This window comes from Parus major, chromosome 4, assembly GCF_001522545.3.
Source record: "Parus major isolate Abel chromosome 4, Parus_major1.1, whole genome shotgun sequence".
Classification (NCBI taxonomy): Eukaryota; Metazoa; Chordata; class Aves; order Passeriformes; family Paridae; genus Parus; species Parus major.
In genome coordinates, this window is record NC_031771.1 from 45390191 (window position 1) to 45411074 (window position 20884).

The window sequence follows — 20884 nt, forward strand, 5'->3', positions numbered from 1 at the left end:
AAGAGATTGCTCAGGCTTAGCCAAATGCTTTCAGAACCAAGTGATTCATGGAAATACTAGTCTTTCAATACACAGCCAAAACCATCAGAGGAGTCACTGTTTACAGGCTAATTAGGGAAGACAGTGGAAACATCTGGCTTTTGCAAGAAGACTGCAGCCAGAGGAATTCCTCCACTGAAAGTTTAAGAGATGTAACAGCACTGCAGGCATAAAGACAGTGAACAAGTTAATGCTAGTGCAGGGAGTTATACACTGAGCTGTTTGTGAAAGACTCGGAAATACTTGAATACCAGTCCTCAGACTAAAAATCACAGAGATCTTATCTTAAACTAGTCCTGACTATAAACCTGCTCTGGGCAAGAGCTGCTCTGATGTCTGCCTAGAACTTCCTGAAAGAAGTGCCATAAGAGTTACTATAAGAATTGACTGTCTCCAGAGGACTTACCCTGGTTGCAGTGATCATAAAATCATTGAATTGGAATGGGCTTGGAATGGAACTTAAAGATCATCTAGTCCCAGCTGCCCCCCTTCCCTCCCTGCAATGGGCAGGGACACCTCCCACTAGACCAGCTTGTTCAAGGCCTTATCCAACCTGGTTTTGAGCACTGCCAGGGTTGGGGTAATCTCCCTGAGCAGCCTGTTTCAGTGCTTCACCACCCCCACAGTAAAAACTTCCTTCCTAATAGCCAACCCCTCTTTCCATTTTGACCCATTGCTCCTTATCCTATCACTACAGCTCCTTTTGAAAAGTTCCTCTCCAGTTTCCCTGTAGGTCCCCTTCAGATACTGGGAGGATGTTATGAGGTCTCCACACAACCACCTCTTGTCCAGGATGTACAGCCCCAACTTTCTCAGCCTGTCTTCATAGGAGAGGTGCTCCAGTCCTCCTATCAACTTGGTGGCCTCCTCTGGACCTACTCCAACTGTTCCATCTCTTTGTTATGCTTGGGACACCAGAGCTGTGCCCAGTACTCCAGGTGGGGTCTTATAGAGCAGAGCAGAGGGGTAGAATCACCTTCCACCTGCTGGCTGTGCTGCTTTTGATGCAGCCCAGGATCCAGAGGCTTTCTGACTCTACCAGCTCATGTTGAGTTTTTCGCCAACCATCACCCCCAACCCTTCCCCATAGGGCTGCTCTCATCTTTACACTTTTTTTTAGAATCACTATTTTATCCCTCAGTACGAAGGGCCACATGAGACAATGAGCCTTGAACAACAGTGCTGGCATTAATTCTTTTTTCTTTTTCCCCATGATTATTTTCAACATATCTGAGGTAATATGGGTTTTAGCCTGAGCAGATCTTATTTAATCAGACTTCTCAACAATGTCATTCATAATGATGACAGTCCAGTGGGAACTTGAAGCATCCTGAATTAAATCAAGTAGAATATAAATATAACCAAGGTATTCTCAAAGTAAATACAACTAACCAGTTTAAAAATGGCAACTGGCTTTTGCTTTTTTAATTGGGGTGACATTTTGCAAGGCCATTTCTGGGTGAGTTTCATATCCTTTCATTCTCCTCTGCTTTTCTTATTTGTATAATGTTACCAAGGCTTATATGAAATACATTTCAAAGTACAGATATCAGCTCATTTACAGCTAATTATAATAGGCAAGTGGTGCAGTAAATGGAACACCCAATTTTCTCCCTCTTTTTTTTCCCTTTGGTTGAAGCTTTTGTGATGTTCTCCAGGTGACTCCCATGCATAATGTAACACTAGCAATACTGTTTGCATAATAAGCTATTTTCTACCACAGAAGCAGAAACATTTTATCACTATAGAGAAGGCTTGGATTATGAATACATTTTCATATAAGTTGATTTATGTGAAAATTACAAATAAATGCATTCTAGCCATAAGTAAAATGTTTGTTCCTACTTTAAGGAGTAGTATTATTTGAAACTTATAGGGAGGGGGAATGCACATCCCACCAAGGGAAACTACTTTATTAGTGTGATTCAAATGTCAGAGCTTGCAGTCACCTTTTGAGGTATGGAGCTCTCTGAGTTTCCTCCAGTGAAGTCAAATGAGAGCAGAAAATGCTCAGCACTTGATAGAAGTATTCTGCATCTCACTACACTGAATTCCCGGCTCTGTGGCATTAATGCAATATAAACACTAAACCAAACCTGGCTCTAAGCCACTGGCACCTTCTGCAGTCTTCACAACAGTTGTTTGTTGCCTTCTTCTTTCAAAGGCAGACACATTTTAATATTTTGAGGTTGCCTTATTAGTCTTTTTTTAAACATTTTTATTTAAATTAGAGCAACACTGTCAGTAAGACCAACTCTGGAGCCTCACCTCCCTGTCAGTGCTCTAGGAATAGAGCTATGAATGCCCAGTGCAGCCCAGCAAAGGCAGACAGGCACCAGCACCCCCAAGTGCTCGTGTAAACCCTCACCACTCTCATACCACACTGCAGCAAGTGGAGCTGTGGTGTTTCAAAAGCCCCCACATGGCCCTACACCCACTTCAAAATCAGCACAGGAGCGCTGTTCACGTGTTTGGTCACAGATGAAATCTGACCTAGATGCATATAAAGCACCAGTCTCAAAACTGACACCCTTGAGACTAAGCTGGTGCCCTTTGAAGGCAGCAAAATAGAGGGCTTTGGATGTGGCCATTTGCATTGGAGGGTATCCCAGAACCAATTAATTGCCATTGCAACTGCGTTTTTGATGGGCTAGGCTAAAGAGGCATTCCCCAGGAAGGGCTGGACTTGCTCCTACTCAGTGAGGAGCTGTTCCTGCAAAGTACAGTCTGGGAGCAAACCCTGGTCCTCCTGAGCCTGTGGAGACCTCATAGCATAGCTGTCTGGCACAGCAAGGTTATGTCTCAGCAGAGCAGATCAAGCCTCTACCTTTGAAATAATGAATAAACGTACACCTCAATTTTTCAAAGCTATACACTGCTCAGATCTCCTGCTACTGTAAATCAAGGTGATTTTATTGACACCAGAGGAGTTCTGCTGGGCTACATGAGCTGAATGCCCGACCCAATGCTGGCAATCAAGATTATTTCTGCTTAGTAGATAACTCACAGAAGAAAACTTTTCATACAATATGTCGATCGTTTTCAACTCTACAAAATTAAAAGGCTAACTCTAGTTGGAGGGGGCTTGACTACTGAAAATTAACAACATATAACACTTTTTGCCTGAAACACTACTCTGTAGTTGTAAACATTGCTTAATGTCATAATTTCCCTGTAGATTTTGTAAACTTCTGCAAAGCCATTCTTTGTAGAAACCCATTGATTTCACCTGCATTATACCAAATAGTTTGGTGTGAATTTTCTTCCAAATACATGCTTATTTTTCTAAATGACTCCCAGTTTTACTAATTAACTTCTCTCCCTTTTCCCTGTGGATTTTCCTGTGAGGAAAAGCACTGTTCAGCAAACAGCCTTGAGCACTACACACCACTTTTTGGTTCAGCAGCTGAGAAAATGCTGTGACTCTTTAGCAGGTATCACTGAACCTCGGTGGGAAACTGGGCCCTCCACAGCAGACTCAGCGGTGCTCAGGCCCACACTGCTTGTGGTCCAGCCCTTGTTGGTGGCAGGACACACAGTGCATTGTCTTTGTTTGAGATCTGACAATGTTTCTGCCCTGAGCTGCCTCCAGGCAAAATCCTGCATCATTTGTTCCCACACTCTGCTGCTGAGAAGTGTCTGCACCTACCTCTACATCTCATTTACATCTGCTGTTAGGGTCACCTTATAGAGGCCAGCTCACTGTATGTCTCACCAGAGAGAAGAATGTTTTGTATAAAAAGGTAAATTAAACCCTTCTCCTCACAGGGGTATTCCCTGGACACACCCAGATTTCCTACATGACCCAGGCAGCACTCCTGTGCCCTGAAGTCTGCTTAGGTGTCCCTGCTTAGGTGTCCAGCTCCACACCATTAGTCCAGAGGCACAAGTCAGCCAGCTCCTGAAATCTGTGACCTGTGTTATGTTTTCAGCCCCTCTCAGGTCAGCACTGCAAGCTGCATTTTTTGGCTCAGGATCTATTTTTATGGGTACCACAAATCCTTGCAAGCCTCTCCTGCATGATGTCCTTTGGTGCTTTGTGCTTGGTGGCGCTCCCCTCACACCAAGGAGACTGGCCAATAGCTGCAAAGATGCCTTCACAAAGTTTCTTACCCTATGAGATTCCTGTCTGTTCTCTGGGCTCTGACACTTGCTGCTGGCACTGTGGCAGCTCCCCTGGCCCCAGCTGTGGGTCACTGAGCCAAAATCTCTGACATGATGAAGAGGCCCAGATTACCTTGCTGTGGACACACCAGGCTCTCCTAAGCAGAAGGTACCACAAAGAAGTCCTGGATACGTTCCCTCACTTATCACTGAATCTTGGGATCCCAACATGAGGAGTCTGGTTCAGCTTCCCTTGTCCTGCTCCCATGCATAACAAAACTGATGCTAATTCACAAAGTAGCACTGACCCCTCTGTTTTCATATTTTCAATTAAAACATATCTTAAACCGTGCCTATTTTACTATCATGAAATACATTGGTTTCTCTTAAGATAGTAACTGCTAGAGAGCATGGATTCAAGAAATTAATTAATGTTCAGATGAGATGGTGTGGAGACTAAAGGTGGAAAGCAAGTGATGGAATAGGGGTATTAGATCATGCATTCTTAGTTACACATTTACTATATCTATAACAGCTCACTTTTCCATTTTAAACCCTACTAAGTGGAGACTATTTAAATGTACTGCTGTACTAATAAAGAAAAGGTCAACTCAATGCCTGTCTTGGCCATTAATCAATCTTCCCCATACTTTCTAATTATCTTGATTGCCTGATTGAATGAAGCATGGGACACTGATCATATATACATTCCTTGGTTATATCTGCTCTTGGCTTTTTTTTTTTTTTTTGTGAGACAAGAGAGGATTTTTTCATGTAGTGACTATTTTTCAAAAAATATCGCCAACTTCTTGCTCTGATAACCATCTTCTTTGCTGCCTTATCTCCCACCATTTTCTGTAGCAGTTTTGCAGGCTGTTCCCTATAAAATGTTGAAGTGTCTTTAATCATCTCAGGCAGCAATTTTGTTGTTTTTTTCCTCTCCTTTCCAGCAATCTGGGATTCCCAGCATTATTCTTTCTCTCTCTCTCTCTCTCTCTCTCTCTCTCTTTCTCTGTGTCTCTCCCCCATCTCCGATTATGGATTGCAGTTTTTTGTTTCTAGAGAGCGCTTAATGCAATGCAATAACACACAAACACAGGAACAAATTACAGACATGAAAAGATACGATTTTTTTATAGTGATAATTCTCTTTTACTCCTGGGTGTCATATATCCATGAGGGACCCCAGAACTTCACCAAGGGCGGTCAGATAGCTTGTTACCAAGACACTCGGGACTGCACAGCACATCTCCATCCCCAGGTGACAGGGAGGGCCTTGTGGAAAGAGTGTGGCAGGGGACAGGCAGCAGGTCACATGCAGCCTGCAGAGACCTAGCCCAGGGACTGAAAATCCATGTGACTAATGGCACACAGAAAGGGGCAATTGTGCTGTTCCCATATGAGCTCTGGGAGATTGGTCTCAGTTCAGCTGCACAGGGTGACAGGAGACCTGCAAGGATGTAAGCCTCATCTGAATTTTTCTGTACTGAATTCATTGGGAGTTTGAGAGAATGTTTGAAGAATGCAAAAGGGGATCCTTTGGAAGCATTTCTCACCCCTTTGATTATCTCTACAGCTTGACTGAATGAGTCATATAACCCAGCTCCTTCAGATATCTATTAATGCCAGGCAAACAAAGCATATTCAACACATCACTGTCTTACTGTGAGATTTGTTTTTTTCCCCTGTTCATGAATAGTCTGAGAACAAACGTATTCATTGTTTGAAATCTTTGGCCAGTAATTTGTGCAACTTACACAGACCCTACAGTTTTCTCAAGTAGCTTATGGTGTCTCTGGTTGCTGTCTTCCTTCAAAGCTGCATCAGCAGACAGGCAGCCTCCACAAGCTTTCAGTGACAGGCACCAGCAACCTCTCCAAACCTCTGCACAGCTTGGCCCATGCTAGAACCTGTGTGCACTGGTGGTATGATGCTTAGGTGCTCCAGCCACATCCCAAAAGCCTGGATCAGACTGAATTTCTCCATCATGATATCAAAATGGAATGGGAATACTGCTGGGCAAGTGTTCTCCTGTTTTTCTTGGTGTGAATGCTGTTACTGAGAGACAACTCAAACTCTAAATATACCCATTCTTTACACACTGACACCCCCCAAATCGGGGTAATTTCCCCAGCAGCTCTGGGGCAGTGGGCTGGAGCTGGGGGAACCTGAGCTACTGCATTCCCCAGTGCAGCACCAGGGTCCCCAAAACTGGGTTGAGCCAGCTGGCACCTTTCTAAAGCAGATACCCCCTTGGTTCCTGAAAGAGCTGAGATTGCTGGAGTGTCACACCCATTTCTCCTCCATTTGTCCATACTTTAATGACAGAAACAACTCACAATGATGCCTGAGCAGTTTCTGCTGCCCAGCATATTCTAAGTCTGGGTGTTTCCAGGTTCTGCACATAAACCACACAGCAGATGTACGTATCTCTGCCCTGAAGATCTAGAGAGCTTGGCAACATGATTTTCTTTCTTTTCTTCCTGCTTTTTGGGAGCATTTAGTTGGAGCCAGCTGCTGATTTTAAACATTGCAGAGCCACACTGGCAGCACTTGCAGTACCTTGGTAGATGCCACCCCTGGCAAATGGTGCAGTCTGCTAGAAATAAACAGTACAGCCAGGTTAGCAGGGGTTAAGGGAAATTACTATTGTGTGACTCTGCCTTATTTCCTAGTCTTCCAAAGACAACCCAGCAGTGATAAATTAAACAGTACCCCTAATGGAGAATTACTAGCTGCAAAATTACAAACTTCAGATTCAATAATAGTACATTCAGGCAATATTTACATGACAAATAAGAAAAACCTCTGACAGAAGAATCTTTCATGTACTTGTCTGGTTTTATCACTCAGCTCACAGTTTTATCTTGCACTTAATCATATTGCCCTTCATGTGCCATCCAGTAGCCAAAGTACTAAAATACCCTTAATCTCTCTGTGTCTCATTACAATGTGAGACAATGGTTTTGGAAAACTTTCTGTTAAGTATGATATATCTCAGCTGCATAAAGTATATGCTCAAAATGCATACAGTACATGGAATAGCACTAAAAAATTCTAGGACTATCTTAAAAGCAGAAGAACTGGATAAGATGACACAGAAAATAGAGAGTGATGGGTAGGTGAAGTGTTATTAATAGATCATAAAGACAAATGAAAAACATCAAATGCAATTTAATTTAATAAAGGACACAGAGAAATACATATCAGTAGGTCTGATGGCATAAGACATACTTTGAAGGTTGTATCCTTCCGTCCTCAGAGGAGGATTCCGTGACATCAGTTTAGGGCAGGTACAGTTGAAGAGAAATCACTTTGTTTTGTTTTTAATAACTAGATCTGTAGTCAGTATGACATAACATATTTTCAGGCCAGAAGAACATGATACAATAAGTGAACAGTATTTATAAAGATTGTTATTTACTCAATTAAATCCTTATCAGCTTTAGATCATAGATATTCAGCACTGCATAGCACTGGGTCCTTAATTGCATGTGATTGTGGCCACACCTTGGTGTTAAAATTACTCATCATCTACCTGCATCTACAAGTGGAAATCCCTTTAGAGAAAAGTAAGTGCCAATAACATTATTGTTGTTGGTTTTGTTGTTGTTATTACTATTATTATTATTATTATTATTATTGTTATTATTTTAGCCTCATCTTGATGGAGTTTCACATTCTGAAGATTGAAGTGGAATTGTGGAAGTCGAAGTCTCTAGAATGACTGAATTTGGGATGCTGTATTATACTCCAAATAGCTGGCAATTTATTAGTTACACATTCCATTTAATACACCAGTTTCTGTGTATTTTAAGATCTCTGCTTTTAAGTCTCTCTAAGACCCCTGTTGTTTCAATTACTTATCACTGTGGCCTGAGGTATCATTACTGTGCTGAGGATAATAAACAACTCCTCCTATTTCTGCTGCTGGAGCTGTGACTAACTTAGCATGATCAAGAAGCAGCATAGGATGGAGAACTAAGTGCCATATGGCAGGTGATTGATCCTAAATCAAATTCTGCACTGCCAGCTTTATTATGCGGTCTGGGGCAAACCTCTAAACCTTACTTTTTGGAAGAGTTGAGCATCATATGAACCCACAATATTTATTGACTACACAAGACCAGGCAGTGGTTTTGAAATCATATACCCTCTGCTGCTTCTTTGCTGTAATAGGGTTGAGGTCTGTTGTTAGGAATTACAGGAGTTTATTTAACACATTTAGAAATTTAGGAATTTAAAACATTTAGAAATTTATTTAACAATTTAGAAATGCAGCATTGAAGAGCCATTCCATTTTCATTACAGCATGGAGCAGGAAGTCAGTGAATATTCTGATTTAGCACATTTTGTCTGAGATGTTTGTCTTCTCACATGAAGTCACAATGCTTTACTGAGTATCAGTTCTGACAACTATCCCACAACCCTAATGTTCCCTCTAAAGTTTGGATACAGGATGTTTCACCTGGTTCTTTCTTTGAATGTCTTATTAACATTCTCTCCATAGCATATTTTTATATTCTCTTACCCGGTACCAATATTTGACCAATTTAACTCAGAATTTAGGTCATGTAACCTCTGCTAACTTGCTATAACCAGGTTCGTTCTGTTGATTTAAAAACTTATTTTACAAGAATTTTGTCAGCCCTGAAGAATGTTGTAGTTCAGAGTTATCTGCATCTGTGCATCATCTAACTTAAGTCAGTTTTAAGGGCAAAGAATTATGTCATCTTTTATTTGCTTGCAATGCCTCAGAAGTTATGTATTAAGAGCTCTTTCCTTTATGGAAGAGTAGAAAAAACACTCTCTAAACTCAAAGTTCATACAGAATCCTGCTGTTACCATTCTTGCAATCATGTCTTCCAGATAATTTATTCCCATTAAGTGTAATGTTACAGAGAAAAACTGCTTTGCAAATATTTAATGGTTTCTATGAGTCTGAAAAAATGAATCCGTAAGTTCATGCCTCTTTAAATATCTTAATTTTTTTCCCCCAGATATTCAAAAGAAGCAGTCTCTGGTTGCTTTTTCCTGCAGTTGGGAGACTGTGAGCTCTCAGGCATTTGAACATCTTCTTTTTCAGGGGTTTTTTGGACTAACTTGCAGACTTGCTGACCTAAAAGTGGATTTACCAGCCAAAAATACCCTGACACTTCAATAAGAAGGTTCAAAACACATCTCCAGTGCTCCTCTATCTGTGCCTAAGCATGGCCAAGGTTTGACCATATTCCCATCTTCCACCAACACCTCTGAAAAGAAGCTGCCTTGCCCCATCATACCGCTGGCTCAGGGGTGTAGGCTTTTTGGAGCTCTGGGAAGTCACACAGCTGTGGAAGATTCCCTCTGCAGATGCCTTTAAACTTGCTCCACCCATGGATTTGCCATCACAGCAATTATTCTATCCCAATTGTTCTATCCCAAATGTCTTTGTGCTGTATTCCTGTGATATTTTTATCTGCAAGGCAGGTGCAAAATCGTGCACATGACAAGGCACAAGTGAAACGGAACAGGGTAGAGGACAGGCACTGGAGACACAACTTGGAAAACAGAGCTGCTTCCAACCATGTCAGCCCTTCAGGACAGCTGTCCTCCACAAATCTGGCCCTGGATGGAATATCAGCCAACAAAGATGAGTTTTTAATGCCTCCAGATTATTTTGGAAGGAAATTCTCTTTACAAGATGGGAAGAGTGGAAGAGAACTCATGCAGGTCCCCCTGGATGGACTGTGAGCAGAGCAAGGCTGCCACACTCTCCAGAGACTGTAGCTGCTGGTAGCTGGGTCTCTCACCGAGATAAAAAGACTGATGGCTTCTTCTCTATCCATTAGTGGAATGGTCAGTCCCCAGTTCAGAGGAAAAAAAGAGAAATATTGCAGAAAATGAAACAGAGAGACAAGAGTTGTTTATAATCTCTGCATTAAAGATGTGAATACCATCTCTGCATTAAAGATGGGATACCTTCCCCAGTGCTGGGGTGTTGTGCAGTGATTTGTGTCAGTGCAGAGTGTTTATACAACACCTGTATTTGATACCCCCACACATAAATGGCAAAACAACCCCATCCCCAAATTAGCAATGACCTTTTTTCAGAATACAGGTAAGTAATGGGACAACTGTATATGGTCAGCACTTTAGTTTATGTCCTTACAATGGGACTGTAATTCCTCTCACATTTACTTTTCCCCTCTCTGCTCAGAAATCCTTTTGTATGAGTCACTGTTGCATGGCAGATGTAAATATCAGGCTTGGTTTTCCCCACATACAGAAAGCTCCTCCTCAATAAAAACTGAACAGCTTTTTATATTTTCCCCTCACCCAAATATAATCTTGATTATATCTGAGTTACATCTGCATGACAGAAAGTTACAGACATTTTACAAAATACTAAATGAAGAATTCAGGTCTTTTAAAGTGAAAATTGGCACTGTTTTTATGTTGCTTTATCTGCAAAGGCATGGAGAACCTTAGACTTCAGATGGTGTAAAAATCATCACTCACATGTTTTGTAAAGTATCGTTAGTTTCCTAAAAATAACATTTGTATATGCTAAATCTTCTAATTGTAGATTATTTGGTGTTAATTATAGATAATACCTTGCAATCTGTCAAGATTTCCTCAAAGTCTAATATTTCATGATCTTCAATTATGGAAAATACTGACTTCTAGACCCAACAAAGAGTGAAATAACAGACCTTAAACCTTCTGTGGAGCAACACTGTCATTCCAGTGAGTAAAGGAAGGACTGTTCTGCATTTGGGGAAAAGAAACGACCATCTCTTTTGCAACCCAGTGAAATTTTAGCAACAATTGTTTAAAGAAACTCATTAGCATAAGGAAAAGGCTCTTGGTAAAAATGAATTAGCAGTCACAGTGCAGGTGGAGGCAGATAATACATGCAAGGTAAATGGAATAGATTGTGAATATGTGGTCGATCTCATGGCTGTCATCTCTCCACCTGATTTCTGTCTGATGTTCACTCCCATGTCATAGGGAAACAGCCCCATTCCAGTTTTGTGCTTCATGTGGGAACACAGCCTGTACCTGGAGAGTGTGTCAACTCCTGCATCCCTTTGGGCATCTCTGCTCCAGAGCTCCCAGAGCTGCTCACTATCACTGGCTGGCCCAAGGGCACTCCATTCCAGCCAGCAGTGGATTTAACCATCTCACAGTAGTACCTGTCACTAGAGCCAGGAAGAGAAGACTCTGAGGTGCAGATATGTATTTCTGAAATGGCTGAGAAACTTCATGGAGGATTCAGCTGTTCTCCACTCAGTGCTTAAAACACCCAGCTCTACAGTTCTAAGGTAAGATCCTGCTTGAGTGTGGAGCAGGAATGGAGTCTTACAGGGACAAATTATTTTCTGCAAAAATTTTAGGCTGGGTTATTGATGTGCACAGAAGCATCTGCAGGAAAGAGCAGTTCTGAGGATGGGGTTTGCAGCTAGTAAACAGACCAAGGAGTCACACACACCTCTCCTTTCCCTGTGGCAGGAATCCCGTGTGCTGGGTAGTGCTGTCACCATTATCATCGTTAGTTTGTATGGAAGCACTGGTAACTGTGGTGCTTTGAAAGCATGGTTAGCAGTGGTTGTCTGGAGAAAGAACAGAGGAAGAATTAAATGAGCCCTTCACAGGTAGATCCTCCAAGCCCCTGGTCACCAAAAATCAGTGACTCCTTGGCATGGGTAGTGTATCTCTAGCTGCCATGTAACAGTCAGCAACAGCCCTATGGTCTATACATTTCTCTGATGTCTTTTGGATGCATTATAGTTTGGATCTTCTCAGGGTCTATGGTGCTGAGTCCATGTGTGTGGCATGTAAAATAAGCATGTTTTAAACTTGCTAGTTGAATGATTGTTCCCTAGCTCTTACTGTTGAAGGAGTACTGAATCATCATTCTTCATTCATCTTTCCTACACCATCATTCTTCTATAACCCCCTTCCAAGTATCCCTTCTCCAGACCGACAAGTCCATGTCTATTTGAAGTCTTTTTATATGAAGGTGAAGGTGAAGCTGAAGCCTCCCTAATGCACCTCACACTTTGCAAAATGAAAAAAATGTAGATATTATACTGTATAATCTGAGAAATAATATTTGATCATGTAATTAGACTGTATCATAGGCAAATGCTCTAGGGAACAGAGTTAATGTTGCATGTACAACCTTAATTTTATTTCCTGACTTTTAAATGCCGAACTAGGCAACTTTAACATTTTCTTAATGCAATTTTTGTATGGAATATTATATAGGCTATTACATATGCATGCATCTTGAAATCTGGAATACATTAGGCTGTAGCACACAGATTGTGGCACACACATCTGAGTACTAGATGTTGGCACTAGACTGGCACCAGCTCAAAATTACACAGGTCATTTCAGAGTGGTGGTCTCAACGTTTTTGAGTGTCACAGCCCTGTTGTTCATTTGGTATTTCTATAAGTCTTACACAGGAATGTTACAGAGAAATAGCTTGAGAAGTCTTTTTTTAAAATGGATTGATGATACTTTTTACAACCTCCTTTTAACAAAGCTAGTCTTATTTGAATATTTAGGCTTCAGGAACTTGAGAGAAAAAGTATGTCCTCAAAAGCTTTAAAAATTATGAAAATGTCAGAGAATACTATAAAAACATAAAATAATTTTCCAAACAGAATGACACCATGGCTTTACTTCCTGATCTCTGCAGACCTCCCTGGGTATGAAGACAGTACAATCGAAAGCTAAGAATTTCCCCTTTCAAGTGGTAAGTGTAAGAAGTCCTTTTCTAGCTACAAAGGGCTATAAGATGACTGACTTCAAGGCTAACTTGTAAAGGATTAGACACTGTCCTTTCTCCGTCTTGTTCCACACTGTAATGTCAGGGTATCTCTGAAGCTGTATGGCAATTTTAGAGGTTAGAAAAAATCCTTTGCAAAGACAGAGTACTAAAAAAAATTGCAGGGCAGACACTTGGATAACCCAGAATATAGGAGTGATTGATGTAGCTCATCTAAATAATTCAATATTCAATCATCATATGAAAAATAAAACACACCATACATGTATTGTCATGAATTTGTGACACAGAAGTGTATTGTTGGACACAGGGTTTTATTTCCCTGGTCAAAGACACATAATACGTGTCAGGATTATAAAAGTTTAATATCATATGACAAGAGCAAGATATCTACTGTCTTTGGAGGTTACTCTTGAAGAATGTCACCATAGACTGGATGGAATATACCACTAATAAATCACAGCAATGTTCTTCCAATAGACTAAGTGATTTTTGAAAAGGGCAAAAAAAAATCAAATAACATATTCAGCTAACAGGATTTGATCAGCCGATCATCTAGTGAATATTAAAAGAGCTGATCTGATGAATAAATTATTCAGTGGAAGCAGGAAAAATTAACAAATTATGTATTTGCTGAACAACAGCTAAACCATTCAGCACATATATAATTAAATATTTATTCATACATATTTATAACTAGTTCTTACACCTTTTTTTTGTTTGTTTGTTTCATCCAGGTGAATAAAAACTCTCAACTCTTTTTTTCTTTCTTCTGAAGAAAGTGGAAAGAGCCTGTCTTCAGAAAGCTTGATCTCAGGTCAGCATCTCATTGAAGCCAGGTTCATTTGCATTTTTAATCTATGTAAGTGAACATGTGAAATCTTAAATGTGTGTCAGCTTTTAATATTTAGTTTTCCAGTTTCCTGGAGGCAAGTGTGTCTGTCTGCAAGTCTGCAGTTGTAAAGAAAGGCTGTGTCTGTGCTCATGCTTTGGTTAGATGATGTACTGAGGCAATGGATATTCTTTCAAACCTGAACAGCTATATTTTTCTATACTTCAGTTTTCCAGGAGCTACAGCATCTTGCTTTTATATGTATATATGGTTAGAAAACAAAAACTTCTTTGTAATTCATGGTCTACTCCATCCTTAAGAGAGCTGACCAGAGAGGATTTTTTCCCATCAAAATTACAGTAACCATAGTATTAAAAGTGGTTGAAGAAGTACAGAGACATAAAAAGAAACTAAAACCCAACAGCTTTTCTTTTCTTAACAAGCAAAATTCTACATAAGTGAAATGGTTGTTTGTCGAGGGACAGCTAGAAATTCTTCCTTGATTAGACACTCTTCTACCAGCTGGGAAGCTTTCATAAATTTTTAAATGTTAGTCCAGATTAAAATAACATAAATTATGTAAATTCTGATCTCATCTAGTATACCTAAGGGTGGCAGAACCAGCATCTAACCCAGTAGATACTTTCAAGGAGAGCGGCCAATATGAGACTTCCTCAATTTTAAATTAGAATTCAGATAGAGCATTGACTAAAGTTAACTCTCACCTCTCTGTTGGTATCAATGGGCAAATTCTTCTGCTGCAGGTCACAAATTCACTGTCACATAGCAAAGAAACAAGAATATAATAATGAGGATGTTCAGGATATAAAGAGATTCTCATGAGAGAGTAATCACAAAAGTAAAGCTGATGGATGCTTGGGGTATTCTCATATTATTATCTGAGACAACCACACACATCTCATCAATTCTTTTTTTCCCAGATCCTTTACATTTAAACAAGTAAAAGCATACATTTTTATGGAACATTATTTATTTGAAATGCTGTTCTGAGATCACCTCTGGATGTCTTTTTGGTAGCAACTCATCTGCATCTGGACAGACAGAGGTGGGTGACACATCAGGCGGACGCCAGCCTCTGCAAATACAGCATCTTTGCATTTACCCTTGAGCAAATGTGGTACCACCTATTTTTTTTTTCCCTAAGCAAATGTAGCTGGTGGTGGACTCATTCCCAAGCATAAAGACTTGAAGAGTGATGGAATTCCTTCTCACATGAAACTGCAGCAGTCTTTTGGCTCTATTTCCACAAAATTTTGCCTGTATGTTTTGTTACCTTTTTTCCCCTCATTTCTATTTATGTGGAATTCAATTCCATTTATTGAAATATTTCAAAGTTTTTGGAACCTCTCACAACTGAGCCATTTTGTGGTGCACCAGTCAGTGTGCAATTGAGGTCTCAGGAAACTCCAGCTTTTGTCCATCCCTTTCTTCTTTTCTGGACCTCTAAGAAATTATTTTTCCCCCAGCTTTTTAGGATCTCCCACAAGATTACTAGTGCTGCTTCTACATGATTACTAATGTAGAGGAAGTCCTTCATTTCAGTTCCAGGAAGTAGCTGAACTCTGCATTTAAGGATGCAGAGAAGCTGCATCCCTGTCTTATTTCCTGTAAGTTTTAGGGACTGCCTGAGAATGGGATAGTGACAAAAGGAAATGCAGGGAAGAACTTGCATCCTTCTGTTCCTAGGCTCTCTTTAAAGCTGGGAAAGACATCTAATATGGGTTGGAGCCTTACTTCAGGAAAGAATCATGTGTCATTCCCGTGTCTCCATCACTGTTGGTATCTTCAGGCATCTTTCAGGCCCATGTTTTTTGACAGATTAAGCTGAGTTTGCTCAGTAGACACCACAAGGCTGATCATGTGTATCCTGCTGTGCTTAAACCATAGTCAGGTTCCCCATCTAGATCAGTTTAAGGAAGATTCTGCTTCCAGCCGTTTTCCTCTGTCCATCCCATCTGTGTTTTCATTGTAACTGATGTGCACAGCTTGCTTGACAACATTTGACCGTATTTTTGAACAGCCGCCAAGCTGTGTGAGTGCTGGGCCCAAGTGTAACACTTCAGTGCAAAATATCAGTGGAGTCTCTGCTTGGGGAAATCAGCATTTTCTACTCTATCTCAGTGTGGCTTCTGACCTGCAAGGACCACGTTTTTGCAAGCCTGGACAACAGAGATTGGACAGTACATGAAAGGCAGAAGCCAGCAGGACCAGCGAGAGTCGCTCAGGTTTAGTCCTGAAGCTGGATCCCAGCCTGTGGAGCACCAGCTCTGCCTTTATGTGCACAGCCAGCAGACCTCTCAGGATGCTGGTAACAAATTGCCAGGCATGCAAAATGAGAACTAGGCGTTGCAAATAGTAGCTATGCAATATAGAGCAACCCTACGTTGCATGGTGATGGCCAAGACCAAGAGAAAGCACCAAGCTTGGGCAAGGGCTAAGGCAAGAGCTAATGCTTCAGAAAGGTGAAGCTACTCTAAAACACTCCAACACAGACAGTGAAGATTTTTTAGGGCAGATGGAAGTTTGGACTATGTTATGTCATCATTTTATCCATGATGTATTTCTAAAAAATGCTCAGCAACAAGTGTCCTATACTGTTTCTCCCTGCTTGAAACTGCTTTGTGTAAGCTATCTTTAATTAAAACAAGCTTTTTTTCATGTGTCCACAATTGATTCCTTAAAATATTAATAATTTTCCCTACATTGGGTATCAGAGCCATTACTTTTTCCTGTGTATCCTTTAACTATATTTAAATAATTCATTTATCCATTTTCCAGCCCTCAGGGAGACTTGGGGTTTCTTTTACACCATGTGATCCCATTTAAAACAGAGGATATTTCCTCCTCCTAAAGTTATAGGATATTTTCTATCTTTACAGTGTTTACTAGGCATGAGAAACCAGTTAGCAACCATTTTATTAAGACACAAATGTAGCATGGAAATATGTGTCTGCCTGTGTATAAATGCCCTTTCCACCGCTCATCTATCTTTCACTAATTAAAAAGACAAAAATATTTTAAAACCAATTAATGTCACTGAGAAACATTCCAGTAATTCTCAAAATACAATGTAACCATGATAGATACATTTCAATTATTTCAAGGCATGTTCGCAGAGCAGAGTAAGCATAAGGGAAAAGAAGGGGCTGAAAGCTGCACTGCTCGGCTGATGAATCTCTGACACAGGATGTGGATTAAGGTTTAAGTGAGACCAGCAGTTCACATTCTCCCTCAAAAAGCTCCTGAGTCACCTGATTATGGTGCAACCTTGACAAATATGCACAGCGTTGTCTCTCACAGTTGGAATCACCAAAGAGGCTAAAAACAGCACCGTGCACTGCATAATCTCTAACCTCAGGGGACAACAAAAACAGAGAATTGCTGTGTCAATCTCATTTCCTTGTTAGGCTCATTATCATAAATGCGGGCCTTTGGTTTTGAATGCCACACTTCAATAAGATTTACCTATCAACAGCTGCTGAAATATTGAATTCCACAGTCATCTTTTCCTTTTGATGCTTTCCCTTTTGTTTCTTTATCCATAAACATGAGCAACTGAGCTAAGCTTAAATTAACTAGCCGGGGTTAAATGTTTAGGGCAGCAAATTATGGCTAGCCTGCTTGCAGAGTGGTTTAGATTACAGAGGAGAGTTGCCAATCTCAGCTCTCATCATGCACTCCAAATGTGCAGAGCAATATTGGCAGTTCATGGCCAAATCCTGCATGCTTTAGTTATCACAGGAGCGCTGCTCCCATGAATAAGTGGAGGAAGATTTAGCCCCTGCTCGGAAGATAGAGATGAATCACACTTTTATTCTTTGAGTACCTCACAGTACCTTCAACACAGACATGTTCAGTGATTGATAGCCTGTGTCTAGATTGGGTATTTTTCTATATACTGACAAATATTCTCTTTGCAATGATTTCTAGGAGCAGCGGAGTATATACTGCAGCAATGTTGGGCTTCTTATTTTTCATTGTGCCCGTTGTCTTTGTTTTGATTAGGTTTTCTTCCGAGGGTCAGTTACTTCCCATCATTTTTCCGCTTAGAGTGCTCTGCAATAATCCTGTTACAGATCTCCAGCCCTTAGTGTCAGTGAAACAGTGAAAACTTGAATCAGTAAGCAGGTAGGGAAAAACACAACCTTCTCTTCAGGGTCAAATCCTAAGTCATGGCACAGTCTAAGGGAAATGAAGGTGTTTGGCTCTCTGAAAATGAGCTGCTGGTATCACCTAAGGCTTTTTTTTTTTTTTTGGTTGATCAAGGTAAATGCTATGTGTTAACTGTTTTCATCCAGTGTGCAAACAAACTGGGTTTGTAATTCAGAGTTAAATGTTTGGTTAATAATAATTTCATGGCTACATTCTGAGACCACAGGGGAGCAGTAGGCTGTGCCACAGGGAGCAGCCATGGAAAAGGGCAGCCCAAAATCACTCACAGCAGATACAGCAGCATACCTTCCCATACCTGGACACCATCACTTCATCCAGCCTGCCTCTTTGCCAGTCTAGAGCCACGCTCCTCCACTCCAAAGGCACATAGTCCTCCTGCAAGAGTGGCTGCATGCCTGTACAGAGCTCAGGAGCAAAACGGTGTTTCCTCAAAAAAGGGCATTCCACAAAGGAAAAGGTGGGACCACCAGGGTTAAACACTTTTATATCACAGGACTGACCTGCAGGAGCCCATCGGATTAGGCACAAAACACAGTCTTTTGGCCACATCACCAGAGTCCCTCATCTGAAACTCAGGGGAAAACATAAAAGGAAAGGGGGAGGCATTAACAGATTTTTTTTTTTTTTGCATACATACCCAAAAGAATCACTGAGAGAAAACTAGAGGAAAAGCCAAGCTTTCCTAAAAGCAACTGAAGTGGGCGCTGTCAAAAACCTCAGCAGAAAGAAATTCAGTGTATATTCCATTTTCCTCACAGATGAGGTCCCCCCCTCATTTCAGTGGCTTTGAGCCCTGTTAACTCCAAACCTGTTTCTCTCTTCCTGTCCATGGGGAGCCAGCATCTGCCCAGTGATCTGCCTGGAGCCCCGCACAGAGGGCAGCTTGGAGGACATGACCTGTCACCCCTGGTTTTCTCTGTCTGTACGAGGCTCATGTTAGGCAAGGACTGTTTCTTCCATGAGGAGCTCAGGGGTCAGCATCTACACCAAGGAGTAGAAAGCTCTATGAATATAGTTGAGACCTGAAAAAGTAATTTTGGGCTGTTTATTTGAATGCAACTTTTAAGAGCATAAAACTAAGTTTATATAATATTAGCACTGACCTCCAATAGCTGCTGTGGCAGAAGCCAGTCAGATGAGACAAGGTAGAGGACATATTTAATTTCTGAGTGGAACAGTTTCTCTTACACATATTTCCAGTCTTTATTTTGCATTACAGTACAACCGTACAGTTTTCTTTTGTTTGTTTTTTTTTAAAGCAGAAGTGATCAGACTCAGGCAGGAAACAAAGAGACTTATGATTGATTTTGCTTAGGTAAAACAGTTATTTCTATTACACTAGCCTTTACTCAGATGCTTTTGGCTGCAACAAGGAATCGATTTATTCTACTTGTCAAAAAAATCAAAACCAAAACTAGCCCAGTTCCTGGTACACCCTGCAGGAAAAGAATGCCTGGCTTGTAGAACTTAACTCCACTTTCCTGCAGTAGATGGGCTGAAGATTGCAGGAGTTAATTACCACCAGCAGAGAAGGGCTGCATTTCATTACCAGCGAGCCCGACTCTGACTAAATAAAAAAAGCTGAAATGGGAGAGCAGTGACCACAATAAGTGGCCAAAACTCCTCGTGATGACAGAGGAATGATTCCCCACTGCCGCCACTTAAATACAACTAAGGTATTCTGCAATTTTACTTCCACAAGCCAGAGGGTTTATTGTAATCCTGATAAATTATAGCAACAGAAGCAGGCGAGAAGTGGGACAGAAGAAAGGAAATGGCAATGCAAAATATAAAATTGCTTAGCAGAAAAGAATGGAGAGAGCAAGTGAGCAGTTTGTTACCGTTTATTTTTCTTCAACATATCATTCGCTTTCAGCTGTCTCCCATCTCACCCAGATCTCCACCATTTCTCAGAAACGTCTCTCGATGGCATCTCATTCTCCTCCTGTCTTTCACCATCGTTTCATTATTTCTTAAGTGTCCCTGAAAGGGCCCGGGCAGGCGACAGGGGGAACGTGAGCGGGGGACGCGGGACCAGCCTGCGCCCCACGCGTCCGCCGCACTTAAGTAGTTTGCAAAAAGCGAGCGGGGGGCGTTGCAAATAATGTTAAATGTGATTAATCTCCCGGATTCCTGGAAATCTGACATGCATGAGTTACGGCGAAACCTCTTTTATTTCGCCATGAAATGCTTTTGCATAATGAGAAAGAAAATGTCCTCTGTGCCCTAATCAACTCTGACAGGTCCTGGACTCCCAAATACTTTTATTTACGGCATTATTTATTCCACCCCTAATAACCGGGGAGGCGAGCCCACGGCTCGCTCCGTGTGCGAGAGGAAGGCAGGGAGGGAGGGAGGGATGGCCGGCTGGCGGCGGGGCTCCGCGCCCGGCCGAGGGGACACAAAGTTTTCGCGGCGGCCGTCGCTCGGCGGGGCGGGGCGGTCTCGCAGCCCGGGGTCCCCTCGGGCCGGCCGGGGCCGGGCGGAGGCGGGGGGGCCCCGCGGCCGCTCTTTCCCCGCCCGGCAGCTCACCTGCCCCCGCGGGGGGGTGCCGGGGGCGGCGGCGGCCCCGCCAGCGCCCGCCTCCCCGCCCCGCTGCCATTAGCAGAGATTACCCTAAACACTCGCCGGTCGCCGCCCGTCTCCCTCCAGGCATTGGCGCGGCCGCCTGTCAATCAGGCCGGCGCCCCGCCGCGCCGGGGCTCCGCCGTGCCACAGAGACGAGCCGCGGCGGCGGCAGACACAGCCCCGGAGCGGGGCCGCGCCGCGGGAGGCGGCGGAGGATGGAGGAGGAGATGCAGCCGGCGGAGGAGGGGCCCAGCACCCCCAAAATCTACAAGCAGCGGGGTCCCTACAGCGTCCTGAAGACCTTCCCCGGGAAGCGGGCGGCGCTGGCCAAGCGCTATGAGAGACCCACCATGGTGGAGGTGCCC

The 20884-nt window shown here is 42.1% G+C and overlaps 1 protein-coding gene across 1 annotated transcript in view; it reads left to right on the forward strand.

Annotated features, from left to right (window-relative positions):
• Positions 1 to 20659: 20659 nt before the first annotated feature.
• Positions 20660 to 20884, forward strand: part of BEND4 (BEN domain containing 4) — a 30613-nt gene continuing 30388 nt past the window's right edge. The window contains exon 1 of the mRNA XM_019006225.1: positions 20660 to 20878. Coding sequence (XP_018861770.1) covers positions 20735 to 20878 — 144 coding nt within the window. The 5' untranslated portion in view covers positions 20660 to 20734. The remainder of the gene's footprint in view (positions 20879 to 20884) is intronic.